The sequence below is a fragment of the Diaporthe citri genome (genome assembly GCF_014595645.1).
Source record: "Diaporthe citri strain NFHF-8-4 chromosome Unknown scaffold_1, whole genome shotgun sequence".
NCBI classification, from domain to species: Eukaryota; Fungi; Ascomycota; class Sordariomycetes; order Diaporthales; family Diaporthaceae; genus Diaporthe; species Diaporthe citri.
Genome location: NW_025064846.1, coordinates 199,003 through 225,437, shown reverse-complemented (window position 1 = coordinate 225,437; position 26,435 = coordinate 199,003). Strand labels below are relative to the sequence as shown.

The 26,435-nt window shown below is 52.9% G+C and overlaps 8 protein-coding genes across 8 annotated transcripts; 4 read left to right on the top strand and 4 right to left on the bottom strand.

Moving 5' to 3' along the window:
* Positions 1-1,253: 1,253 nt before the first annotated feature.
* INS49_000063 (uncharacterized protein) lies at positions 1,254-3,845 on the top strand (the record flags this gene model as incomplete). The annotated part of the gene is made up of 2 exons (XM_043160901.1): positions 1,254-1,734; positions 2,365-3,845. 2 exons carry the CDS (start codon positions 1,254-1,256, stop codon positions 3,843-3,845), a joined length of 1,962 nt encoding a protein of 653 aa, XP_043029407.1.
* A 66-nt stretch (positions 3,846-3,911) lies between these two features.
* INS49_000062 (uncharacterized protein) lies at positions 3,912-5,186 on the bottom strand (the record flags this gene model as incomplete). Its single annotated transcript, XM_043160900.1, has 4 exons — positions 3,912-4,221; positions 4,282-4,325; positions 4,465-4,651; positions 4,762-5,186. 4 exons carry the CDS (start codon positions 5,184-5,186, stop codon positions 3,912-3,914), a joined length of 966 nt encoding a protein of 321 aa, XP_043029406.1.
* A 1,653-nt stretch (positions 5,187-6,839) lies between these two features.
* INS49_000061 (uncharacterized protein) lies at positions 6,840-8,790 on the top strand (the record flags this gene model as incomplete). The annotated part of the gene is made up of 2 exons (XM_043160899.1): positions 6,840-6,847; positions 6,939-8,790. 2 exons carry the CDS (start codon positions 6,840-6,842, stop codon positions 8,788-8,790), a joined length of 1,860 nt encoding a protein of 619 aa, XP_043029405.1.
* A 355-nt stretch (positions 8,791-9,145) lies between these two features.
* Positions 9,146-9,916, bottom strand: INS49_000060 (uncharacterized protein; the record flags this gene model as incomplete). The annotated part of the gene is made up of 2 exons (XM_043160898.1): positions 9,146-9,755; positions 9,828-9,916. The coding sequence occupies 2 exons, from the start codon at positions 9,914-9,916 to the stop codon at positions 9,146-9,148; spliced, it is 699 nt and encodes a 232-aa protein (XP_043029404.1).
* A 2,941-nt stretch (positions 9,917-12,857) lies between these two features.
* On the bottom strand, positions 12,858-14,635 carry INS49_000059 (uncharacterized protein; the record flags this gene model as incomplete). Its single annotated transcript, XM_043160897.1, has 5 exons — positions 12,858-13,056; positions 13,123-13,513; positions 13,568-13,947; positions 14,001-14,175; positions 14,449-14,635. 5 exons carry the CDS (start codon positions 14,633-14,635, stop codon positions 12,858-12,860), a joined length of 1,332 nt encoding a protein of 443 aa, XP_043029403.1.
* Positions 14,636-15,482: 847 nt separating this feature from the next.
* On the top strand, positions 15,483-16,665 carry INS49_000058 (uncharacterized protein; the record flags this gene model as incomplete). Its single annotated transcript, XM_043160896.1, has 5 exons — positions 15,483-15,578; positions 15,624-15,705; positions 15,882-16,101; positions 16,175-16,322; positions 16,351-16,665. 5 exons carry the CDS (start codon positions 15,483-15,485, stop codon positions 16,663-16,665), a joined length of 861 nt encoding a protein of 286 aa, XP_043029402.1.
* A 696-nt stretch (positions 16,666-17,361) lies between these two features.
* INS49_000057 (uncharacterized protein) lies at positions 17,362-22,347 on the bottom strand (the record flags this gene model as incomplete). Its single annotated transcript, XM_043160895.1, has 4 exons — positions 17,362-19,867; positions 19,926-20,158; positions 20,217-20,222; positions 20,662-22,347. The coding sequence occupies 4 exons, from the start codon at positions 22,345-22,347 to the stop codon at positions 17,362-17,364; spliced, it is 4,431 nt and encodes a 1,476-aa protein (XP_043029401.1).
* A 2,250-nt stretch (positions 22,348-24,597) lies between these two features.
* INS49_000056 (uncharacterized protein) lies at positions 24,598-25,414 on the top strand (the record flags this gene model as incomplete). The annotated part of the gene is made up of 3 exons (XM_043160894.1): positions 24,598-24,725; positions 24,817-25,064; positions 25,128-25,414. The coding sequence occupies 3 exons, from the start codon at positions 24,598-24,600 to the stop codon at positions 25,412-25,414; spliced, it is 663 nt and encodes a 220-aa protein (XP_043029400.1).
* Positions 25,415-26,435: the final 1,021 nt, after the last annotated feature.

The following is a 26,435-nucleotide window of genomic DNA, read 5'->3' as shown; positions in this document are numbered from 1 at the left end:
TTCCATTGCCCTTCAAATTTACTGCGTGGTCACTACTGCCCTTGGCCGCGCCCTTGGTTCCAACAACGCATGTCGCAGGGATCGACATGGATATCCAAAATATGTCAAGGGTCCACCGTCCCGGGAGAGAGGTCTGAGTTCTGATGTGTCTGGGACATGAACTATTGACCTAGTCTTTCGGGGCATGATCTTCCTTAGACGGCCTAGATCGTCCGTAGACGCTGAGCTCAGCAGCTGATGGTGAGGCCCAAATTACGCGATCAATTAGCAGACTGAAATAGATCCTCCCCCTTTGCACTTCAATTTTGCTAATCCTAGGACCCAGAGGCCAATGTGCTATGCTGAAACCCTTGACGTCTAAACAGCATTTCGCCATTGCGATCGTGCATGGGGAATGTCACGTGCTCGCTGCTGGGCTGTTCACCCGTTCAGGGTATCGTTGGTGGGACGAAGGATGTGATCTGCGGGGTGGGCTTGGCCAACAGTCACTGCTGTCACAAGAAAAGTCGACAGAAACGGAAAATCTGGTTTCCTCAGTACTTGTCCCCAGAGGGGGCCCCACTGGGCTCAGTCTGGTGGCCTAACAATAAGCCCACTTATCTTGTAACACGCCCCTCAAGGACGGGATCCTGTACAGAAAAGCGGCCAAACAGATAAGAAAAGGTCTTATATGAAAAGAAAAAGAGTATTTGAACCCAGAATTACCTAAATCTCAACAAAAGAGATGATCCCCACCGTCTGACCGGCTAAAGTACATTTTCACTCTGAATTCCGAGGAAACTTTGGTCCTGGGGCTTCGTATGTTTATTGCTGAACAACTTGTTGTAGCATATAATGCACGTCGCTATTATTGAGACCCTGTTTGTCTGTAGCCACTTACTGGCCTCTATCTAGAGATACGAGCAGGCTACTCCCCTCCGCTACCTAACCTAGGAAAAAGAAAGCTCCAATCTCTTCAGATTCTGTCTCTGGAGGTGGGCCTCCTGCGCCCCATTCATGTGCCACGTTGGGGTCCAAAAATAGGCCCACTGTTCTTGTATGACAACGGCAGTTTTCTGCCTGATTCTCATATATGCGCGGGGTAATCCATTATTTCGCACACAAGGTTCCAGGCACAACGTCTCGTAAATGCTTCGCGAGTTTGCATGCGTGAGCAATACTTCAAACCACCTACATGAATTGTTCAACGCTGTCTCCATCGGTCAAATCGGAATCAAGTGCACAGGACGCCAGGGCAAATCCCGCAGTACTAGATGGATACCGCATCGGCTGCTCCAGCATCAACATCAACTACCGTGGACCATGATGAAGACGTCTACAGAGCGAGCGAGGAAGAGAACGCCTACACAGGCACGGACGAGCACACTTCCATGAATCCATTCATTGATGACATAGACCCCCGTGGCCATCAATTCGAATCGGACGTGGAAGAATTTGTTGACACTGACACGGATGAGGATGACTCCATGAAAGAACTCGAGGATGAAGTAAACCGCCTGAATGAACTCGACGACGAAATGATTTACCGCATTGATCAACTCATCGAAGATATAGACCTCAGGCAACGATTCGAAGAAGAAAGAGACCGCATGAGACAGTTCAGATCGGAGGAAATGGACCTCATAGATCAACAAATAATGATGCGAGATCAATTTGAATCGGACATTGAAGACTTTTCCGACACTGACACGGATGAGGACGATTCCACGGGGCAATTAGACGAAGATATGTCCCGTGCGTTGAGCCAAATGGCATCGAGCCTCTGCTCCTCTTGTCGCAGCTTCGAACGATTGACTTGGAAAGTAAATGAGACAGGCCATACTGGCGCTTATCTTGATCATCATCTGTATATGGATACGTTGCAAGAGTCCGTCGACGAAGGCTGCCGTCTGTGCATGGCCGTGGCGCAGTCCTTGGAGGACTTTTGCCATCGATCCAACCCTCCATTAGTCAAGAAAAGATTCTGGACCATCAAATGTACAATGCGCCGTATGGACTCGGCGTTGTCGTTGAGCTTTTTTCTGTGCCAATGCGAGAGCGACCATGGCACCTTTGATATCTGTGAGGATGCCAGTCGTATCCACAACGCCACCTTTTATCCTGCACGCAAACTGGGCCTCGGACCAGAGTTCCTAGGTATGTCAAGGTATCAATGCCATTGATCGTGGACTGCTTCAGCTAATCTATCTGGGGCAGATCCCGCGCTCAGGACAAGCAGCGCAAAATCGGCAACAAGCTTCGCCGTAGCCCGATCCTGGTATCAGCAGTGTTTAAACCATGCGACTTGCCGGAACTGGAGACAAGAATCGAGATTTCTTCCAACCCGGCTGGTTCAAATCTGGAGACCTGACAACCAGTCAACAGACCTTGCGGCCAAAATATGCAAGACAAAAGATTTGCCGATTTCCACTCCATATGTCACACTAAGCCATTGTTGGGGTAAAGGTGTGATTTTCAGGTTGCTACAAAACAACCTCCAGGAGCTCAGCCAAGCGATACCGATCAGACAGCTGCCAAAAGTGTTTCAAGACGCGATCCATGTCGCACATGAGCTCGGTATCAACTATATATGGATCGACTCCCTCTGCATTATCCAAGACTCAAAGGAGGATTGGACGGACGAGGCGAAGAAAATGGGAGACGTTTATTTGAACGGGGAATTCAACATTGCAGCAACTGGCTACAAAGATGGTCTTTCAGGGTTATTCGGCGAGAGGAAGGCGTTTTCGTTCGTGCATATTCCAATGCACTTGCATTGTGAGCTGTTCGCCGAGAAGCTTGACTCGAAAGGTGTTTTCGAAGGTCTCTATGTATCAGCAAGCCATGGAGAGTTCTCACGCGAAGTCGTCTACAGCCCACTGAACAGTCGGGGCTGGGTAGCCCAGGAGCGAGCTTTGTCGCCAGCCGTCATCCATTACACCCCGGGAAAGATTTACTGGGAATGCAACGAAAGCATCGCCAGTGAAGCATTCTTGGACGGCTCTCGTGTTTGGGAGCAGACGGAAGGCGCCGGACGAGACCGGATACGCTCTCTGAGCACGCAAAGTGAGCGGGAAGACGTATACTCATTCTGGAGGACCTTCCTCAACCGCTACGCGGGAATGGATATGACCGTCGAACTGGACCGCCTTCCAGCAGTTGCCGGAATAGCGCGCATTCTGGGTGAGCTCATCAAAGACAACTTCGTTGCCGGGTTCTGGGAAGGGGATCTGCTCCGGTCACTGCTCATGGAACGCCACATCTTGGTTCGCAAAGCTATCAAGCGCGAGCAACTTGCACCCTCGTGGTCCTGGGCATCTATGAATGCTGACACCAGCCTCTCTTCTAAAGAGGTGTCACAACTCGAGCCTTTGAAAGGTGTTAGCTTCAGAGTCTTGTCTGACATTCCAGGATTCAAATCTGATCTAGAATCGCCATCTTTCGAAAAGTCTGGCGTGCGCGGGCTCGCGATCAAAGGAGTGCTAAGAAAGTTACCGGACGACTTTGACGCGCACAAGGAATGGGTTGTGACGACGTACTTCACGTTTGACAATAAGGATCTAGCAAGGCTTGTGAGGGACAAGGTTCCTCGAGAGCAGGCATGGCGTTTGGGTGATCCCACGCACATGCTGCTTCTAGCCAGACGGTATGATACCCTGGCCGAGTGTGTTTGTGTACATGGCCTCCTCGTACAGGCTGCAGAGCCAAAGGAATCGAACACGTTTCGTCGATCCGGCACGCTCGAGTTGGCCTTTCACATGGGCCAAGAGTGTGATGAGTACCTGGGTCTACGGGAGAAGGACGGAGGGTACGAGCCGAGTTCGTATTTCAGCGAAACAGGCCTCCAAGACCTGGTTCTCATCTAAAAAGCAATTCGTATTCTTGCTGTATCTCGCGCGATCAGAAACAGTTCTTATGTCTTCAGAAAACGGTCAGTCGTCTTTAAGACGATACATCAAAGTACAATGCCCCAGCGCGTCATTCCCCCCAGAGTTGGGGCTATAATCACCACCACCGCCCTCGATCCGCCCCGTCAGGTTTGCATTCACAAAGTCACGATACTCCAACGACCATGACGCGTTGAGACCCTTGATTGCATTGTAGTGTGCATGAAGTGCTTCGTACCCAGGTCTGATGTCGAAGCGGGCTTTCTCGGAGACGACTTCCAGCACGCCTTCCCAGCTGCGGTAGGGAGTATATGGTACGGTGTGGTTCGTATTGTATTTGGCAACATACTCGGCACTATGGCATGAATCAGCAACCCGCCCCATAAAGTTGTCATGATTGAAAGTGAGAACTCACGCATTCAGGATCCGATGGCCGTAGATCGAATAGAGATCCACTCCCTGATTCCAACCCTATTGGCCAATGACTCCCAGTAGAGAGATGCAAAGAAGAGCATGGGCCTGGTCCCGCCCCGATTCTTGCATTTGCATAAGCGTCTTATCAGTTCCCTCCTCTGTGAAGTTAGCAATGGAGAAATACGGCAGAGCCGCCGTTTGCGACAACTTCAGGCTGGCCAGGTAGCCCGTCCTTGAAGTAGTTGACGGCGTAGTCGTACATGGTCTTGTTGTCATTAAAGATGGCGATCGCCATCAGGGAAGCGATATTGCACAGATCCCAGTTCGCGTAGTAAAAGTCCTGCTTATCGTTATGATGGTCGAGGAAATCCCTGTTGTGGACTGCGAAGACATGTTCAAAGTTGCACCGAAGGCCTTCTGCTTAGTCTTAGGCCAGCCTTGATACTCCCGAAGGAGCTCAGCTGCGTTGGCGAACTGGTACCCGTAGAGGCCTGCAGCCAGGTACTTGTCCTCATTTCCGTCGATGTCGACCAGGGTGGAGCCCCAGCCGTCCAGGATCTTGGCTGCGTGGTCAGCATAGGACGTGTTGCCCCCTATGAGCCATCGGAGGGCGAGCTGGTACGCGGAGTGGGCATCACGGTATGCATATCCATAATTCTGCGGAAGTGCGTCGTTTGCGCCGCGGACGAGGATCTCCTGGGGCGTTGGTGCCCAGGTGGTCTGGGCCAGCTTTGTGGACTCCAGGTGCTGCCAGGCTCTGTACCAAGGTTGTTCCTTGGCCCTCACATGTTGCTGGACTCTCTCGAAGTCTTTGATAGTATGTAGTGCGCCTGGGTGAACAAACGACACTGCGTCTTGGCGTTGGAGCTCATGTCTGTCAGTTGGCGAACCCCTGGTGATCTCCATGACAAGAGGGCGAAGACGAACAGGCTCTTCAGCGCCATAGCGATTGATCATGGGAACAAGGAACTACTAATGAATAAATACCATTTGATGGCATGAACTCGCTCGTCCGAAGTATCTGGACAACCCCAATGCAGGATTCCCTGGCTATATAGACCAGGAAACAAGCGCACCGTCAGGCCCATTTCGCCAGGCTACTCACGACGACTGTTTAGGTTAACTAAGAGATAATCATAGACATACAGCACTTGAAATCAACACCAATGTTGCACTCTCTGTCACCTACTCCACGTTTTGCCCCACAAAGGCGCGGGGCTGTCATGAAGATTCGGGCCGGTCCGCTAAGTTGCAATATCTGATGAGGTCCAATATCACGGGCAATGCCGGGACTTGCTCCGGAAGCCCGGCCAAGTATCTGAGCAGGTAACTACCTACAAGAACTTTGATTTCTTATTCGCGTGGCTCGTCAATATGTCATCCTCACGTTTTAGGGTGAATAACAATGGTGCTCCGTCAATCTCAAAACAGTGAGAGCTGTCGACTAACCTGCCATACAATCCACGGTATCAACGTCGCCCATAAGGTCATGGACTTCCAGTACGGCAGTCCCCATAATGACATGATCACATTCATGAACCGCTAAGCCTGGCAAAGGAAGGCGTCTAGGAGCTCCAGACTTGGGAGTCTACGACCTTGTTGAGCCTCGATGATCATTTTGTCCACTGTGGCACCAAATAATGATATTGTTGTCGGTACTGCATTCAAGGTGCATTTCTCATAAAGTATATAGGCCACTAGACGTGGGAATATAGTGAAATTCAGAAGCTGTGGAGTGATCCCACTGTGCACCAATGTTGTAGCCCGTTGAATGAATGGTCTTTAAAGGCTTTGCTATGACACGTGGGTCTAAGTCGAACTGTTCAATCTCAATTGGTTCAAACATTGACATACATTTGTTCAAAGATGATCTATAATGACGTTCCCGGCATGTTGCATCCGATTTACTACTAATTTGACCACACTTCTAGTGCCCTCTCAATGGACACACGGACTGGTCACGCAGTAAACTAGTGACAATAAGGCGCCGGAAATGACCCGAGCTGCAACCTGATCCGCACACGTTGGAGACGGTCTATCGTCACTGCTCAGTGTACGATCTCCAAATTCTCGTTTTCTGCACCACCCGAGTTGACATGGATGACCAGATTCATACCCGTCCTGCCACCAAAGCAAAGACAGGTACGAGATCGGCCCGCAGAACGGAGAGGAGACATATTCCGCGCTCCTTCGTCCGCTTCTGGTTCACCACGTGGGGGCACGGAATCAGATGGCCAATAGCAGACACTACCAAGCGCTCTAGTGGCTCTGCACATGCCTCCGTCCCGCTCGCTGATATTAATTCTGCAGGCAATCGTACGGCAAGCACTTGCATGACTGGAATGCACCAATCGAGATATATAGAGACTCCTCACCGGTCCTGCGGGTAACCTCGTAATCAGAACGACAGACCAGAAGAGGGGCCCAGCCTGCTGCGAGTCGAGCTACAATAGAGTAACAAGGCGCTGGCTTGTTTTCAGGCGTTCCTTCCAGTAGGGGTTCTTGACAGAGGTTAAGCTTACTTACATCAAGATCTCCGTCGTGAAGCACAGCGCTATAATGCCTAGGTGAGTCACGCCCTTGATCCCCTCTCACAGCCTTGTTACCTACTATCGATTTATCTATAACATCACCGCTGACTTCACGTTTGAGATGAAGAAAAAGTGCGGCTGCTGCCAAGGTCGACTTGATTCCCGGCGGTCAACCATCAGTTCCCAGGCAAGGAGTATCGCAGCCTGTTCCGGGGGTCACACGTCGCGTAACGAGATCTACTTGTAAGCCAGGCGACCTCTTGGATCCGGGCGGCCCAGGCAGCTTCAGTGGGAAATCCCAAGGAAGTCGACCGACTGTAAAAACACGGGCCGAGGCCAGAGTGCAGACTGCCCCGTTTGCCACCGGCTTGGAGCAGGATCACAGTGTACTCCCAACTGTGGAAACAGCCGAAGCAAGGTCCAGAACTTCTGAACTTACCAGGGGCCCCACCGAAACCGATTCAACAGAAGACTCCAATTTTGACGCAGAGGACGATCTGGAGACCTTTTACAAGAGGATCGGGTACTTACCTCCGCTGGACGACGCCACGATTGAAGTCTTAGAATTCCTAAGCTTATCAGTTCCAGATATGGACACAGACGCCGGGCGCGTATCAGCATCGAAGCAACCAAAAGTCTTCAGAACAGGGCTTGAGGAGTACCGCAACGTGGACACAAGGCCCACAGAACCCAGAAGAGACCCACTTGAACAGAAGATAAAGGGCCTTGTGACAGCAACCGAAGAAGAGAACCAGGATGTGACGGCGTATCGGAACAGGCTCTGGACACATGACTTGGAAAAATGCTCGGATGAGTTTTCTGAGAAGATTTTTCAGCGCACAATATTGATGGCCATGATCGACCGGTGCCGTCTCATTTATGAGAGCGAGCTTTTGCCTATCTCCGCCGAAAACAGTGCCAACAAGCCATTACTCGACTTTGCAGTCGAAAGCATCTGGAACTGCCCGCCAATGCCTACGGAGGCAGCAAAGAAGTCCGAGAAACTACTCACGCGACCAATGCCGGACCTTGCTATAGCCTTCCGACGGGAAACCCTGTTCACGTCAGACCACAGTTGGAAGGTGTTTCCTTCCGCAACGCGGAAGATTATGTGTTACGAAGGTATTGGTGGGGAAGACACCTACCGGGCCTTCCACTTCCTGACAATCGAGGCAAAGAGAGCATACACGGGCGTTGACGACAAGGTTGCCATCTACCAGAGCCTGAACAACGCAAGCCAAGCACTACACAATATGTACGAGTTCTTCAGGGAAGCCGACATGGGAATAGATGAGAGAGGAAACGACATAGAGAACGGGGACAAATATAGGAACATTTTCTTTGACGAGGTCAGGTTCTTCTCCGTCGTCGCAACAGCCGGGGCCATGAAGATCCGAATTCATCGAGCTTGCCATCAAGACCCAGACATGGTCCCTATCGTGGAAGGGTACCCACTGGAATTCAAATTCGCCGATTATACGACCATTGGCGGTGGTGGCGAATTCGCTCGTCAGAAGGTTGTGGAAGAGCTCGCCAAGATTCTGCTCGGGTACGGCGTTGGACAACTTGGAGTCCGTTTGCAGGAGGCCATCAAAGAGGTAGAAGGAAAATTCCAGACGCACCGAAGAAATTGTGAAGCAGACTTTCCTCGAAGGGATGATTTCTACTCGCACGGGCTATACGAACGCCTGGTGCATTTGGCTCAGACCAACAAGCAGAAGCGAGCTACAGCCTCTGCGAGAACTACTGGGTCGCAGACTCCTAGAAACACCGCAAGAAATGGCCAGCAACCCGCAAGTCAGTCGCAGTCGTTAAGTGCTAGTCAGCTTCGAATTAGCGTCAGTTCGGACGCCACCAGTAGTGGCCAAGTGGCAACTTCTGAGTCTGCGACTCCGGCACGGGAAGGTGCTGCATCTGAGCAAGGAGATTCTGATGCTGGGCGCGGGAGGCGGAAGAAAAGAAAGAAACCGATAGGTTGAATGAATGATGTTTGACTCTAGTTTGCTCATTGTCTGGCTTTGTGTTCAAATTGTTCCACATTCCTCTTTCCACTTTTGTCGTCGACTCATTCACTCTTTAGCTGTTATTTACCATTATTTAGGTTCTATTTCACTTTTAGTGCAAGCCTGGGTTTCATACCACGTCTTCTTTCATTGTAATATTAGGGTTCATTTTATTTCCCCCCTTTTCTGTTGTCTTCTTTTCGGATTAGCGGCCCCGTGTGTACTTAGGGCGGTTCCCTTACTTGGGTAGTCTAGTATCTCCAGTTGGAAATTCCCGAGATGACAATTCAAATCACGGTATGAGGAAGGTTGCAGTGAATGAACCCCACTGCTAGTATTTTGGTTGACTGGCGTGGGCTGCCAGGTTCCCTCCACCACTTTCGGAGTCGGTTCCGGCGCTTCCAGTGTCCGTGGGGCTCACGTCTTTGCCAGAGTCCTGTACCTGTACCTGCTGCTGTGGTGGAGCTGATTCAGGGTCCTGAGCAGCTGGCTTAACTTCCGTTGTTGACAGGCCGTGGTCCTTGATGAACACGCAGAGAACCAGGCAGAGGCCCATAATTGGGACCATGGAGATGAATACATCATGGCTTGCCTGAGCGTACGCCGCCTCCACCTCAGTAGCTTGGCTGGGTGGAAGACTGTCGATATCAGGTAACTTGCATGAAGGAGCTACCAGATGTCTCAGCTCGGCCGGCAGAGCTCTGCGCAAGGACGACTGTAGCAACTGGCTTGAGCAGGCAAGGCCAACCGCACCGCCAAGAGCGCGGAGGAAGTTGCGGTTCGAGGTCACCACGGCGCGAAGCGCCTTTGGCGAATGAGTTTGAATCGCTACGAGGCACGGCTGGAACACGTTCCCAACGCCGACGCCAATGATGATCTGCGCAATGATTGGCACGGCGAGGTTGGAGCCCTGGCCGAGGATGCAAAGAAGACCTGATCCACTGAACAGAAGTCTACGGTGTTAGTCACTATTTTCCATGTCGTGATCAGGACACCAGCTAAGGAGAACTCACAGTGTCCAGCACACGAAGCCACCCCATATGACTTCACCATACCGGGAAAACTTGGAAATGTAGAACCCGGACCCAACCGAAAATATCATCTGGGCAATGACCAGTGGGGTCAACAATGCGGCTGACACAATAGGCGACACTCGGCGAACATTCTGAAAGTAGATAGGTAGGTAGTAAAGCTCCGAGTAGTACACGTAACCAAAGAGGAAGTTCTGTAGCAGAATCACAGCCACTGCTGGTGTTTTGAACATCCTCATGGGAACCATCGGAACCATCGGCAACTTGGAGACCTTCCACTCAACCAGAATGAAAGCTACTATTGCAACCCCTGCAATAGAAAGCATCGAGATAACAAGTGGCGAGCTCCATGGGAAATATGATCCTCCTCCAGAGACCGGGATAAGGAGGAGAACAATGGCCACCGTCCCAGTGACGAGCCCCCACCAGTCGACAAGGCGAGCCTTCTGGAGAGCTTGACCTTTTGGCATAGGTGTTGGCGGGAGGAGGAAGAAGGAGGCAATCCCCGAGCAGACCATTAGGGGAGCAATTAGGAGGGAAAAGCCCCTCCAGCTAGTTTTCGAGCTCTGGGTGAACCCGGCCGACATGAAGGGCCTGATAGTGTTCCCAAGGCCGATACAGCTTCCCAATATTCCCTGGTAGCGACCTCGCACTCGTAACGAAACGATTTCTGAGACAATCATCATCGTCAGGGAGTTAACGCCCTGTTACGGCACAAGAAAGCCTATTGCGCCAAAACACCACAAAAGAGGGACGTTGTAATGCCGAGAGCATTACCGTGGCTATCACCTATATAGCGTACTGTAACACGCCCCCTATAGCGATTCCAGCAAGGCTACGGGCGATACAGAGCATCGTTGCGTTGACTGCCGTTGCGCAAAGGATATCGCCTACGGCGAGGAGGGCGACTGCCGAGAGGTAGATGACCTTCCGCCCGAGTATGTCCGACAGGCGACCGTAAAGGACCTGAAAAAGAGTGTTTGCGATCATCGATGACGTGCCAGCCCAGGCGATTGTGTCCGCAGCGTTGAGGTCTTTTAGCCATGGTAGGCAAAGCCACTGCAATACCATTCTGGTCCGCATAGGCTACCAGAAATGCCGACGCCATTGTGCCGAAGACGATCAGGAGCTGTTTCCGGGGCAGAAGATTCGTTTGATCGTGAAGCAGAGCTTCATTTTTGGCCTGCTTTTCGCATGTGGAGGGCGAACATGGTGGCTATGTCCGTTGGTTTGCTTGACAATGGTGGTGGGCATGAAACAGCAAGATAGATCGCAAGCCGCCGTGGCGTGAATTTCGGAGACTGTCGACGGAACCTGATGGGTGAGGGGAGGGCAACCAAGGTGATTCTCTGACGCGCTTTGCTTGCGCTGTACGGCCACTTTTCTCACGATTGTGCAATCGGCATTCGACGGCCAGTCATTAGGCGAGAAGTGGAGTCCTTGCACGGGGCCTTGAAATCCACCCGGAGTTACGATCGGAATTTCCTCCCAACGATAATTCGGGTCCGTTGGCTTCGTGATTGATTCTAGTCATTCAACTCACGACCAAGACAGCACCGAGCTTCCCATTTCAGCTCAAACAATGCGCAATAACTCCTAATTCAGATTACCGGACAGGGCTGGGCTGGGCTGGCAAAGTGATGCAGTGTCGCAGATCGCTACGAGCAGAAAAATGCATAATCGTCAATATTGTCCACTCCATCCTAGCCAGTGCTGAATCATCTACTTGCAACGATCTGATCCTAGTAAAGAAGGGACTGCGAGCACATTGTCGTATTTTGGAAAGCCTCAAAGGTATTCAATTAGCGGCATCACAAGGCAATTGCGAGTTACATGGCTCCAGGAGAGTTACTCGCAAAGGAGATTGAATACCCTCCGTATTTTCTCTTGGTCTTTAATTCGTACGAATATCAGAAGAGCTGACAGGAGCTTCAACGAGCATTGCGTTTATCAAAACAAGCAATGCGTAGCTGCATGTATGTGTCGACTATTCACGAAGAAAAGTAACATGTAGGACAGTTTTTATCACTGCGAAGAAACAAATACCGAACAGTATTAAAGTGGCTCCGCAAATACAACCCTTCCATGGTGCTTAAACCTGCATGGTAGCGTGCCGTCTGCCATTGTTTGTACGTTGACCAGAATATGCAGTCAATGAGTATGGAGATTTAAACGAAGGTATCACACACACTGTGTTCTTGCCGCACTTGATCTAAAGCGGGTCTTCCCGCAAAAGCTTAATTTGACTCGACTTTTACAGATCTCTGGTTCGCCAACGACCGGGGTGTCCTGAGTAAGTTCGGTCACCCAGACAAATACCCCATCTCAAAGTAATTTCTTGCGCAATGTGTTGCCGACGATGTTAAGGCCAAAAGGTAGCCGCTCTGGCACACGCTTTGGGATTGAAAGTGCTTTTATCTGGGCGGCAGGGCGACTCTGGATCACAAGATATCTAGAACACCTTTTGAACAAGCTATCCGCACGGCGTTCGTAGCTGATGAACCAGCCAATGTTGTAAATTAGGCAATGAAATAGTTTGAGGATCGCTCAGATTGAGATTTCTGCACATCAAGCCTGAAGCTTCAACATCCACACGCGTGGAAAGCTGTACAATTGTTGAATAAATTCATCAAGAATCAACAAATACGATAAGCCTATGACTGTGAGAATATTGTAGGCTTTCCATCATATGACTACACAGACACAGTTTCTGAGCCCGGGTAGTACCAAAAGGGGAGGAAAGTCTGCAAAAATAGAGCGGCAGTTTGGAAAAAGTCATCGTTTGGGAAGCCTGAGAATGCATCTTTCTAATTCTCTTGCACCATTCAATACTTCCAAGTGTTGAAATGGAAACGGTCTTCGTCCTCATTGCTTCTTTTCCACGCATCCTGTGTTTGCTGTTCCGTGTTGAATACCTGAACAGCTCTAATCCTCGTGGGCCAATCCGTTCACAATAAAACGCCATCGCATGCTTTGCTTTCAGACTATTTCAAGTCTTTACTCTTTCGACTACTACTTTTCGTGGGCGTCGATGATCCACTGGCAGAATTTGACCCAGGCCTCGGCAAAGTCCTTGGTGGCCCTCTCCCTCATGGTAGGGCTCATGCAGCTATGCTCAATACTCCACTCGACAATGACCCGCAAGCCAAGCAGAGACAAGTTGTTGGTTCCCATCAAGGCTTGGTAAAAGTCGTGAGACAGGACGCTTGCTCTGCATGATTGTCAGCTTCATGTACCGCTTCATCGGAATGGGCATCTCAATGGCTAGAAGACGAACCCCCAGGATCCAGGATCATCGCTGTTGATAGTGCAAGGGACACAATTCGATAACAGGACAGGGAGATGGTGCGTTTTGGTCGTTGGGCAGAGCCCCAAAACCTCATTTGATATCGGGCAGGTCTCAATCGCGATGTTTCTCTCTTTGCAAAGCTGCATCAATAGAGGGTGCTTGACGAGGCTGAAACCATGTCCAATTCGTTTTGTTCCCAGAAGAATGGCATCGAAGAGGTTCGAGTCTGTATCGCCTCCATGGTCGAGGGTCTCGCCTGCGTGGAAGATGAACGGCAGATCAAGGCCTAATGTTCTGATCCTGGCTCGCATTTCAAGAAGCTCTGGGATCCAGTACGTGAGTGGATGTCCAGGGTCTTCCTGGCCTTGCAAGTCGAAAGCTGTCACGTCTTTGTTAGCGACGCGCAAGACTGAATTACCAAAAGGACACCTACCACAAATCAGGTCAGGGAATTGCTGCTTCAGCTCAATGCATGTGTCCATACACCACTTCATAGCTTCTTTAGGGGCTGAGCGCAAAACGGCGTAGATGACCTTCACACCGTAAAATGTGAGTCCTGACGCTTGTATCTTCGGGGTCTCTTCCTTGAGCACATCGGCCAGCATCTGCATTATCTCTCCGTGCCCATATTCGCGTGTGCCGTCATCGCTTTGAATAGTGGACATGTAGTTCATGGCGAGTCGGATCTCTGCATAAGAGATGCCGTCCTCGGCGAACCTCCAAAGGATCCTCCTAAAGTGGCCTTTGTATGCAGTCTCGTAGCAGAGCAACGAGCGCAGCACCATGACGCTGCGCATGAACTCCCTCCAAATTCTGCCACGAGTTAGCAGTCGGTTGATTTAGAGGAAAATTCGAGCCCGGCTTACCCATCCACGGTCTGGCGCGGATGGTATGCATCATCCGAGGTAATCACCATCTGTTTAATGAGCCATGCCTCTGCCCTCTCCGGGCCACCTGGGAACAAGCGTAGGAATTCGGAATACTTCATCCACGATCCAGCAACGTAGGCCTTGCTGAACAAGTTTGTTGTCTCACTCAAGTCTGCAGCTTGAGGCAGTACACAGAATTGTGGCAGCGCACAGGCGAAAAAGCCCGCCGTGGTCAATGGACAATCAGTTTTGATATGTAGTCTGTCCTGCTTCCTGGCGTCATGCAGAAGGGTCTGCGGCGGCAGGATGCAGTCATAGTGGCAATGTAGGAGTGAGCCTTTGGGTGCCTTCTGGGCAATCTTGAAAAGTTTGCTGTTCTCAATAGCATCCTGACCATGGAGAAATCGGTGACCGGCTTCGCAGCCAGAGCCGTCGATTTGCATACCATGATGATTGTACTCCTCCCACTTTTTCAGCCTTTGCACGATCTCTTGAGCTTGGGCCTCAAGGTCCGACCTGTTCGCCTTGCTTTCGACACCCAGAGCTCGCTCTGCGTTGATGAACGATTCGCGGGCTTTGAAATAGGCTTCAACAGACCCAAAGTCTTCTGGCACAGTGAACGAAGTCGCCATCGTGACAAGGGTGCCAGTGTGGGCTGTATTGTACTGAGGTGCGTTTGTAACACCGCCAGTGAGGGGTAAGAAAAGTATTCGACAGGACGCAAGGGCCCGAAAGCATCGGCGAGTCTTGCTTGGGAATCATGTTTGTATTGGTTTATTACCGGCGGCGTATTACGGGGGAATATTAATCCGTGTAAGCTGTTCCGTAAGTCAGATTATGGGCTATTGAAGAAGTCATCGGTAAATTCGGTACAAGTGATCATCTGCAGCTGGATTCCTATTTGGTTCCAAGCTTGAGTGTTAGATTTGACCAATCGCTACATAGCTTGTATCAATTGACGAGTGTGGCATTAGGATTCTCTCCACAGATCACCCCGGCTGGAATGAACTTGATCTAATCACGCATTTGACCTGAACACCCTTCGGTGATGTGAGATGATTCCGTTTTCGCTCTTCCGAAGGTGGTGTGTAACTTGGCTACAAAAGACAAATCAGACGAGCATGGGATTTTCATCTCACGCAACCAAGCACAAGATATGAAAAGATCACGAAGTAAGCAACTCGATCATTCTAGTGTGATACTTGACAATCCTCCCTGAGCTCTTGGTTTTATCCAATCCGTATCAAACAATCTCGCAATGACGATGCTCGGTAGTATTGCCTTATGACCGAGGCGTCATTCATTGCTGTCCAAAGACCAACATGACGTCTTCCTCTTCGTAGGTCCAGAGGTATAAAAGGGGACTGATTGAAATTTTGACCAGAGATCTATGATTCCATACATACCTCTTTGTTAACTACTAGAACATTTCATCGCCCATCTACTCAGTATATTAAATCGACACAGCCAGATACCACAATGGAGTCCACCCAGCAGAAGCACAAGCTTATTAACCCTCTCACCCGCTATGAAGACTTCAAGTTCGAATTGCCACCCAACACCTACCCGAAGCAAGTCCTGCAGACTAGCTTCAAATAACCGCCTGACTGCGGCGAGAAGAGCTACGTTGCCAGCGGGCGCCTCAAGGGCAGGCACGCTCTCGTCACGGGCGGTGACTCGGGAATAGGGCGGGCAGTAGTCAGTAAGCAGCTTGAAGATACTCTTTCTCTCGTCTCGTGATACTCACATCTGCCGTATTTGTGGCTGTCTCGCTACTTGTGAGGCAGGCCATTGGCAGATGCCGTTCCGTTCCACCCCTATCTCTTGACTACAAACCTTTGTTCTTTTATACTTGACAGCTGACCGCCGATACTACAGTCGCCATTGCCCGGGAGGGTGCCAAGGTTGCCATCAACTATCTGCCCGAAGAGGAGAAGGATGCCGAAGCCTTGGCCGATTTCCTGGAAAAGGACCCTCGTGTAGACCACAAGCTGGTCCGGATCCCTGGGGACCTGAGAAGCCAGAAATTCTGTCATGAGCTTGTCCATACGGCCCGCAAGAAATTGGGGTCCCTGGATCTGATCGTCAGTAACGCCGGGTAAGTTTAAATCTCGTAGATAATAATGCACTGGCTTTTGAACTAGGTACCGATTGAAGTGATACAATAATAGCGGCATCGGGCCGGTTCAGCCAATCACCAAGCTGTCTCCGGAAATTTGGGACGACATCATGAAGGTCAATGTCTACGCAAACTTCCACATCACCCAGGCCGCCGCTCCGCTCCTACCCCCAGGGTCCTCCATCGTCGTCACCGACTCGGTCGGTAGCGGGCCTGATCTCGCAGCAGGGCTCGGTCGCCTACTCGGCCTCCAAGGCGGCCCTGCGGAGCTTCATCAGCGGTGCGGCGGCCGAGCTCATAAAGCAGGGCATCCGCCTCAACGGCGTCGCGCCCGGCTACACGTACACGCCGCTCCTCGTGTACGGCGGCCTGACCCCCGAGGACCTCAACGCGCAAATCCCTGTCGGGGAGCCGATCGTCAGGGTGCAGCAGCCGGCCGAGATTGCGCCGGTGTACGTGGCGCTGGCTGACGACCAGCTCTCGTACGGGACCGGGAGCATTTGCGGCTCCCACGGGGGGTGGGCGGCTATTAGTTGGCACTAGTCGGAACGCTTTTAGTTCTTTGATATATTTCCGGGCTCAAAATGGGTTGGAGTAGTGAATTGTGGCAAGAAAGACCTGGTCTGGCAAATATGTGATTGTTTGTATTCGAAGTGGCGTTTGGCTAAGTTCTGAGTGCCGAAGGGGCCCATCATGGCGGTCTAATGTGTATTGAATTTGATTTTGCAATGAACAGAACCAGTGATGGTAGTCCAGTACGTACATGAGTTGTATGTATCATCGTGTGTGTGAGCGTGTGAGTGTGAGGCGTGTGCTGCGTAGATGTTGGCCTATTTGGTCTAAGGCATCTGTAGCTTAACCGGGTTTAATTCACTCCGCTTGAGACAGACAGCACTCAAGCTGCACTTTGGCATCTTTATTCCCCTCGACCTGTATGGCAGGATCTAAGACTCTTCACTTACCGCGGATCTTACATCTCACAGCATACATGTCATGGCAGTCATGCGATCATCAGTTGCAAGCTCCCATGCGCTGGAAGTCAGGTGCGACATCCAGCGGCTCTTTGGTTCGAGTTTCGCACGAACCAGCTTGCATCAAGCGGGTGTGAATTGGCCTCAATTTTCTCAAACTTTTCTACATCTCCTTAAGCCAAAACGCCATTTTCGAAACAAATGTCCAACAGGTTCAGATATCCTGTGCGGTGCTGATAGGTTACCAGCCGCAGAAGCTAGGCGCCAACTAGGCCGCCGGTGCTGGTGCTGGTGCTGGCGTATCCTCCTCCATGGCATCCACGGGAGCGCCGCCATCATCGTTGCCGGCCTCGGTCTCAGCGGCTGCTTCACCCTCAGTCACCGTCTCAGCAGTGGCCTCAGGCTCCGCCTCGGTACCGTTCTCGCCCTCAGTCTTGTTCTCAGCTGCTGCTTTTTGGTCCCGCTTGAGAATACTGTTCACCAGCGGAGTGGTGTCGTTGTAAATCCTCAGCAGCATGGCGCTACGGTCCTCCTTTGGCAGCATGAGGTTGAGGGAATGGAAGCTCTTCCACAGCGGGAGGACCATCCTCTCGCTGAAGTCCTCATCGGAGCCGTCCGGCTCGATGCGCAGCACGAGACACCCCATGCCCACGTCGCGCACCCGCTCGCCTATCTCGTCCAGCTTCTGCCACTCTCCGTCCCCAATGCGCGGGAACATCTCGATCAGGAGTCTACGCAAGGTCTCCTTGTTACGGAGCACCACGACACGCTCCTGCCCGACATAGCCCTGCAGGATGGGGATGCCCTCGCTCTGGATGCGCCACCTGCAAACTTCGGCCGAAGGGGCGTCCTGCTTCATGAACATCTTCACGCCGCCATGGACGAACTTTGTTGAGCGGCCTTCATTGGCTGTCAGGACGTCCCGGACGAGGGCACTGGTGTAGTAGACGGTCTTTGCTGGCTCGCCCATTGCGTTACGGACCATGTAGCGGTCCGTCGGGAAGCGGGGTGAGATCTTGTAGAACTCTTGCACGCTCTTGATAACGGGGTTTTCTGGTGAAAGGAATTTGAACGGCTCTTCAAATGGTTGCTTGTTCTCTTTCTTGGCAGCCTTGTCACCGTACCCATCAGACGTCGTTTGCTCCTTCTGCTGGGTGGCATCGCCGTTCTCCTGCTTCTGCTGCTCGGCCGTATCTTTGTGCTCGACCGGAGGTTGTTGCTCCTTCTCACCGTCGTAGTAGCCCGTAGGTGGCACGTCCGACTGTGCTTGTGCAGCGTCTGTTTGTTGACGCTTAGCCTCAGGCTGCACGTCGCCGTCATCTTGACGAGCGCGTTTCAGGGGGCTGCTTGACCCAGCGCTGGGGGCTGCTTGGCCCTCCGTCTTGATTTCCACGTCATCCTCCATTTTTGTATCTGCAGGCTTGGCAGATGACTCGACCTTGGCTTCGATGGATCCCTCTTCCTCAGCCTTGACGAGAGCCGCTGCCGTCGCGGCGCCATCTTCCGGTTGTGGCTCGCTCTCTTGGGTCGCCGCAGGTTCTGATGCCTTGTTTGCCAATGACATCCAATTTTCAGGCTTGGCCTTGAACTCCTTCTTCTTGTGCAATGCGGTGATGAAGAACCCTCCGGTATCTTGCTGGTGCGCATACACTCTGATGCACTTCTCCAGTGGGATCGCTGGGGTGTCCTCGTCCTGCTTGCGTGGAAACATGGTAGGCACCAGCTTCCCAGGAATGAGGCCGTCCTTGCTCTCCTTCTCAACCCATTCCTCGACCTCCTTCCAGTCATTCCATATACGGCCGGCTTTGTCCATCACTTTCCACTTTGTCATTCCGGGCACGCGCTGGAGACAAGGGAGCTCGTTGCTGCAATCCAAGATCTCGACGTTTTCGCTACCACAGCGCTCAATAGCCGCCGCAATAACGGACTCATTCTCAACAGGGTTCATACTGCACGTTGAGTAGACCACTCTGCCTCCAGGCTTGAGCATCTGTAGGGCACGGACGAGGATCCTGACCTGGGTCTGATGCAGGCCTAGGGCGTTCCCAGGGATCCAGTCCTTCCAAAGGTTGACATTCTTCCGCAGCGTGCCATCCCCAGAGCAGGGCACATCAGCCAGGATGCGATCGAACTTGAGGTACTGAACCTGTGACGAGTTCTCGGACGGAAGCTGCAGCGAGGGGAACAGTGTCGCATCGTGGTTGGTAACGATCATGTTGGGTGAAGAGAGCCGCTTCAGCTGGTGGATCAGGAGGTGGCTTCGCTTGTAGTCCATGTCGTTCGCGACCAAGAGACCGGTAGCACGGCCATCATCCTTCGAATCCACTTCCATATCGACGGTATCCAGGCCGGGGTACGCAGGAACCTCGCGACCATCCTCGTTTGCGTGTATCTGCAGAGCCTTGAGTATACGGCCCTCCTCTCCCTGGTGGAGCATCTCCAGGAGCTGAGCGGCCTTGCTTCCAGGCGCAGCGCACAAGTCGAGAACGACATGGCCCGGCTTAACGTCCAAGAGCAGGGGAGGGATCATGCTGACGACCTCCTGGCGGCTGATGTTTCCAACACTGGTCTCTGACACAAGGAACTTTTGGAATTTTGCGAAGGGCGGGTAGCGGCGGATGACGTTCTTGGGGGTCGTCATCCACCATGCCAGGTTGTCGGGGTACCAAGGCACAGGTTGGGGGGCCTCAACTGGCATGCCATCGTAGTTGGTCATCTCGACGATCTCGGGGATGTAGCGTTTCTCGAGGAGTCGCTTGACAGTGAGTGCATGTCTGCAGAATGATTGTCAGTTTCCTCAGCGCTCAACAATGGCAGCGCAACGGAACTTACCCTTTCGAGCCGCAGAATCTGAAGCTGTTGGGCAGCTCTCGACGGAGTGCGTCCCAGAAAGCCACCTTCTCTTCATCTTTCAGCTCGAGGAGCTCATTGTAGTAGTGCTCCATCTTCTCATGCTCTTTGATGATGTCCGCGCGGTAACGGTTTTCACGATTCTCCCGCTTGCCGCCACCACCACGACCACCACCTCTGCCGCCTCCTCTGCCCCCGCCTCTGCCTCCGCGACCCTGAAGAAGTTAGCAAGCCTTGACATAGCATTCGAGATGGAATCTGGCTGAGGAATACCTTGAACTTTGCCATTTTGTCAGGATTGGCTTCCGGAAATGGCTCTGTGAGAAGCTGTGGTCGAGTCGAGGCAAGAAAGTTTGCGACGAGAAATTTGAAAATGCAATTGAGAACTTTGGGGTGGAGCTTGACAGAGTGTGGGGGTGGGGTGTTGATAGCCGCACGGTCCCTTTAATTCGCACACCATGAGCTCCGGTCTCGTTGGTGGCACAACTAACTGCCCTGTGGGGAAGGAGACAAGACCTCATGGTATTTTTAACCGTGGATGACAATATACACACCCTACGAATGCGTTCTACTGGAAATCCTGCTGGCCGAATCATTCATATACAGACGTTCTGCAGGCCTGGAAGTTTGACATAGCGTTGGGACATTCTCTCGCATAGTACAGTACAATCCTACAGCATCGAACCACCGTATGCTCTCACCCATCAAGCAATCCGACAGTCCAGTGGATGACTCTGTCCACGCCCTGTCCCTTGAGTGCACTGACCGGAATAGCCGCGCAGTCCTTCACCCAAGCGCCATCAATGCCACTCGGATGGGGCTCGTCGCCGCCAGTGACCTTAGTCAGGTAGTCCCGCAGTTCCTTGAAGTTCTCCTGGGTATCCGGCAAGTCGCCCTTGGTCGCGATCACGAACCATGGCTTAGCCGCAATGTTCAGGCCTGTCTGTTTGGCTGGCTCATTAGGATATTCCGAATGGATAGGCCAGTCCTGCCCCCACGGCGATGATACCTCCTCTTCAGCCTCAGGGCCAAGGCCTTGTTCGATCCTTGCCTCACGTTCCCTGTCTTGCTCTTCTTCCTCGCGCATCTGAGCGTATAATCCGACCTCGGTCCAGAGCGCTTTCAACGCTTTCACCGCATTCCCCGCGCTCAAATCAATCACGAATGCTAGGACACCGGCCCTCTCCACATGTCGCAGGAATGCAATGCCTAGGCCTTTGTCCAGGTGGGCGCCCTCAATCAGTCCCGGGATATCTGCGATGGTGAACCTCGTCCTTTGTACCACCTCAGTGTCGCCTTCCCAGCTGTCTTGCACGTCCTGGTGGTGGTAGCTCGTGACCACGGGCCTGCCACTGTTGTTGTCCAGGACCACGGTGCCGATGTTTGGCTGCAACGTTGTGAACGCCCAAGCGCCTACCCTCGCCCGACTGTTGGTTAGGGCTCGCACGAGAGTGCTCTTCCCGGCGTTGGGGAGGCCGACAAGTCCGACGTCTGCAAGGAGCTTCAGCTCCAGCTCTATCTGCATGGAGATGGCCTTGTCACCCTTTGTGGCGAAGAGCGGCCGGGGCCGTTCGCGAGAGGCAAAGTGTGGGTTTCCTAGCCCGCCGAGTGCACCGGCTGCGAGAAGGATGGGCCGCGCCATGGGCTTGGACAGGTCCAGCTTGATCGGGGCTGGAGGCTGGGCAAAGAGCTTGTCCCGGCTGGGAAGATCGGGGACGAATATCTTCTTCTTCTCGGACGACGATATACCAGGGTACAGGATCCACTTGTCCAGTTCTGGGTTATCGTACTCCGGCTCCTCGGGTAGTCCCTCCCTCCGGCCGTCAGGGCTGCTGTCCTCCGGCTTCGGTAGGGCCTTGCGTACTTTGTATAACCGCCGACGGTACTGCTCTTCGATCTCAGGGTCCTCGCGGCTGAGCTCGCGGACAACCGTGCCCACGGGCACTGTGATGATGACATCCTCGCCACGCTTTCCTGCCTTGTTGCTCCCTTGCCCATTCGTCCCTCTCGTCGCTCTGATGAATCGCCTCCGGGCTAGTTTGTGTAAGGATGTTTCACCGTGGACTGCCTGGATGTAGACGTTGCCACCGTGGCCTCCGTCACCACCATTGGGCGGGCCATCGGGCAAGTAGGCCTCGCGAGCGAAGCTGATACAACCGCCGCCGCCCGCGCCAGCGTAGATGTTGAGCTTTGCTTTGTCGGCAAAGTTTGTCACGTAATAGTCGTCAGCCCGTGGGTCAAGCTTGGAGGATGCTGGCTCGCCGGACGCTGGCTCGGCAATGTGGTGTCGAACTTGCACTGCTGTGGTGGCCAGGCGAGACGCTCCTGAGGCCTTAGTCAGGAACAATGAGGGGTATAAGAAAGGCAGAAAATGTGGTGATCCGCCTGAGCATCGCGGAGCCATATCGAAGTCAGGTCATTGCCAGTAAAAAAGTTCAATTGAGTTAGGTAGTTGCAGCCGTCGACTTCGAGGGTGAGGTCATCCAGAAAGAATTTCTGGAGATGGCGATAAGATAAGACAGCACTAGGGACACGGCTGGGGTGGGGCAGCTCCAAAGCAATGGACTTCCTGCCTCTCCACTTCTCAATTCAAAGTCGCCTTCCACTTGCACGTGCATGATCAGAATCCATCGACGCAACGGCCTTTTCCTCGAACCACATTGTTATCGAAGGATGGACAACCATCAGCAGAGATAATCTCGAATTTTCCCCAACAATTTGCCGGCCGTCTCTCGTGCGAAATCCCGGTGCAGATCTGCCCACAGAGAGGGGGACAAGAAGGACTTTCGGGCCGCGGCGCTTCCCAGTTTGGGACTCCCATCCGCAGCCAACAGCAGGCCCGCCCACAGCCCAGCCATTCCTTTAATGCGGCTCTTACAGCAGAAGCACGCTCTCTCGCCGTGAAGAGATCCGTTTGCTCCGCACTCAGGCACCTCAGTGGGGACACGAGCAGGGAGAAAGGCAATGGCCCGTCATGCGGCCGCAGCCTGTACCACCTTGAGACGGCCTTGTGGCGGTGTGTTTGACGATGGCTGCCGGACGGGGAGTCAGGCTGGCCAGGCTCGCCAGGACGAGCCGCACCAAGAGCCCTCCCTACTGATTGACCTTGAGTGCGTTCAGAGCGGGCGGCGCCGAGCTTTGAAGGGTCTCGTCCGGTGTCTAGTCAGGGGTTCAGATGAACCCCCAGAGTCTCGCCAAAGTCTCCCCATCCCTGGGTCTCGGAATGATTAATGATTCCTCACACACATGATCAGTCAGCGACTCTCGCCTCCTCTTCTGCCCGGATCTCCCACGCACTTCGTCCACCTCAGCATCGCTAGGCGTGCTGTGTGACTGGGCGTAATGCGAATGGCCTTTCTGTCCTTCTGATCGTTCGGTGGGAGGCGTACAGATTGGAAGATGCAGCTTGGTTCCCCGGTGTGAGGAAAAGGTGGCATTGGGGCCCGCCCGAAAGCCTAAAGTCTCAACGGGGATTTTGTCTTATTGGACATCTGCAAGTCACGACCTGGATGCTGCATGAGAGTCGCAAAATTCTGTAGCCCGCATTCGAGCCACGACATACGGTTCCCAGACTAATGTGGGCGAGCCTGGACCTCCCGAGCCGAACCCCCCAGAGCCAGAGGAACCCAAACCGACCCAAGCGTCCGTCTGCGTCTCTCCTCACGAGACCCAACTGTCCCTACACTGTCGACCACCTTGCCTCACATCACCTCACGCCTTTTCCTGCGGTTGCTTGTGTTGATTTCTGTTCCCCGTTGCTGCTGCTGCTGCTGCTGCTGCTGCTACTCTCTCCTACTCTTGTCGCTGCCGGAAGAAGCGGCCATCTCTCTTCCACGTCCTGCAGCTGGTACTCCGTCTCATACCACATACCCTCGGGCCTCTCCAGTCTACACACTACTGCTGCTTGATCGAGCCAAAGAGGGACTGCCCCGTTCTCCCCATAATCTTCAACTCGACCACTCATCACCCATCCATGTAACGACGGCTCTCCAGTGGCCCTCCACCATCGTACTGGACGCGTCGTGCACACATGCACCGACCTCTTCTCCACACAGCCGGCCCAACACGCTGGTAGCTCCACGTTGTTGTCCTCCTGTGTATCCGTGTCTGTCATCTGTTGCCGCTGCACGTCTTGCAGCCAGCCTGCATTGACTCCAAGTTGATTCGGCTGCTCCTCTGCGTGCCCTACCTACCGCCGTGGATTTATTCCCTCCTTGTGGAAGGTCAGTGGTTTCTTGTAATGGCCCCGTCCCTTGTGTGTTGAGTACTCTCGTCCCATCCCAATCTCTTCCTCGACCCCTCCCCACACTCCCAGGCTCTTCCGTCTTATGTTTCCTTGTCTCTTCCCTCTTTCACGTTGCCCTGTTCTTCTGGCCATGTCTCCTGCCGGGATATTACAATGAAAGAATACGATTGTAGGAGTTGGTTGTTACGATATCCCCAAGCTTCATTCCACCACCCTTGTATGATATGATATCGTCTCGCCGCCCTGATGAGAGCCTCGTCCTTGTGTATTCTTGTCTGGTCTTGTTGCCCACCACTGCAGTCTATGCCGCCTTTGCCCAACTCTGACCTCGATTTTCTGTATGAGTATTTCGACTAAATCATGTACCATGTCAGGGAATACTATCCTCTTCCTGGACCACCAGTGAAGATGGATCCGGACTGCGCCATATGTCATGCTCCAGCAACTGCTGCGTGTGACTGTGAGGCAAAGGGCCTCGAAACAGCCATCCGGCAGGCCGAGGCCCGCATGATGCAGTCTATATACAGTGATATCCGGTACGACAGTCCTAGGATGTCCTGAAGGAACAAAATCCAGGTTGGGCATTTCGGTGGCATGGAGTGGACTGACACAAACTCTCTCGAGTAGTTCATGGGTCAGAGCACATGCACAAGATTACATCCTTGAGTACTTCCGCTTGCTCACCGATCGGCGGAAACAAGCTCACACCGCTCACCTGGACCGGATCACCAGTCACGCGTATCACTTCTACCACGCACCGCCACATCCCAACGAGATTGCTGCGGCGCAGGCAGCCCTGAAGCGTGGCATCGATGAGGACTGGCAGGCTTCAGTGCAGAGGTACCCGGAGGTTCTAGAATACTTCTACAGCCTTGGTATGTTCCCCATATTTGGGAAGGAACCTACGGGGCTAGTGGTGGAACTGACATTGAACCCAGTCGAACTTACGCTTCCCCCGGATGATGACCCGGCCGTCCGGGACCCTCCCCTCTCAGCCCTCAATGGAAGTCGAAAGGCCAGCCGGAGATCAGGAGGATTCGCACCGACCGTAGCGTCCGGTCCAAGCATGGACATGGGAAGAAGGACTCCCCCGCCAATCGCAGGCCCGGCACGAGTCGACCGGCGAACACCCGGGCCGACCGGAAGAGAGCAGCGGCATTCGGCATCGTACGGTCGCCCTGTGCCCGCACCGGGTTATTACGGCGCCCCGGCGTATTACGGATGAGACCGGCGGTTGCTGGGAGGCTGCTCGTGTCAAGGATCATCCTGCCCTCGAACGAAACGCATTTCTTCCACAATTAATTCGACTCACCTTCACGAGCGACGAAGCCATGACCGAGACTTGAAATCTTCAAAAGCATTTACATGAATGACACTGAGATACGCATATCAGGATTTCTCCTCCTTTTTCTTTTCGCTGCGGAGACATCCACCGACATATTATCATTTTGCATAGCGGGAGAACGTGTTCATTTAGACGGTGTTCTTCAAGACATGCGTTTCTTTTTCATTTTGACCCTCCCGCGCCCCTGTTACGGCCAAAACGGGACGGAAGATACGAACAAGCCATTGTTCACTTTTTTCTACTTTGTTGGTGGGGTTTACTAGGTCGTGGGCTTCATCTGCTGATTCACCATGGTGTTGCGATCGGGATGGGCAGGAGCATCCCAATCGGGTCTCTTGTTGGCTCCTTCAGGCTCTTCTCTGGATACACCTGTACGAGCGGTCCATAATTTCTCGGGGGTGTATGGCTGTGGTCGCGTTCACCAAAGTGGGAATTGGATCCGGAGGCAGGACAGAACCATGAACCACACTATTGAACGGTCCTCAAATATCTCGCCGCGCTTCCGATCTGGTCACGGGAGGTGGATGGGAGACTGGCAAAGCTTTTCGAGCAAGGGCTGGAGGGTGTGCTGAAGTAGTCCAGACGGGGAAGATGCGGCGGGCGGATGAGTAGGCTATCGTGCAGCTAGCTACTTACTGGGGGACGTCGAGCTACAAACCCACAAGGTGGCGGCGCGCCCTGGGACTAATGAAGCTCACCACCAAAGCAGATATCTGGACAATCAAGAACATTTACCCCAAGCTTGCTCTGGGAGCCGTTTCTCGGCGATCTTGTAGTCTACTAGTATTTTCACCTTTTCGACAACCCTCGTTGCGGTTTCAGTCCGACATGCTCATGTTAAGATGGCGGCGAATCGTCCATTACCACCCGCGCAAGCCGCGTAGTCGCATTCGCGTGCACC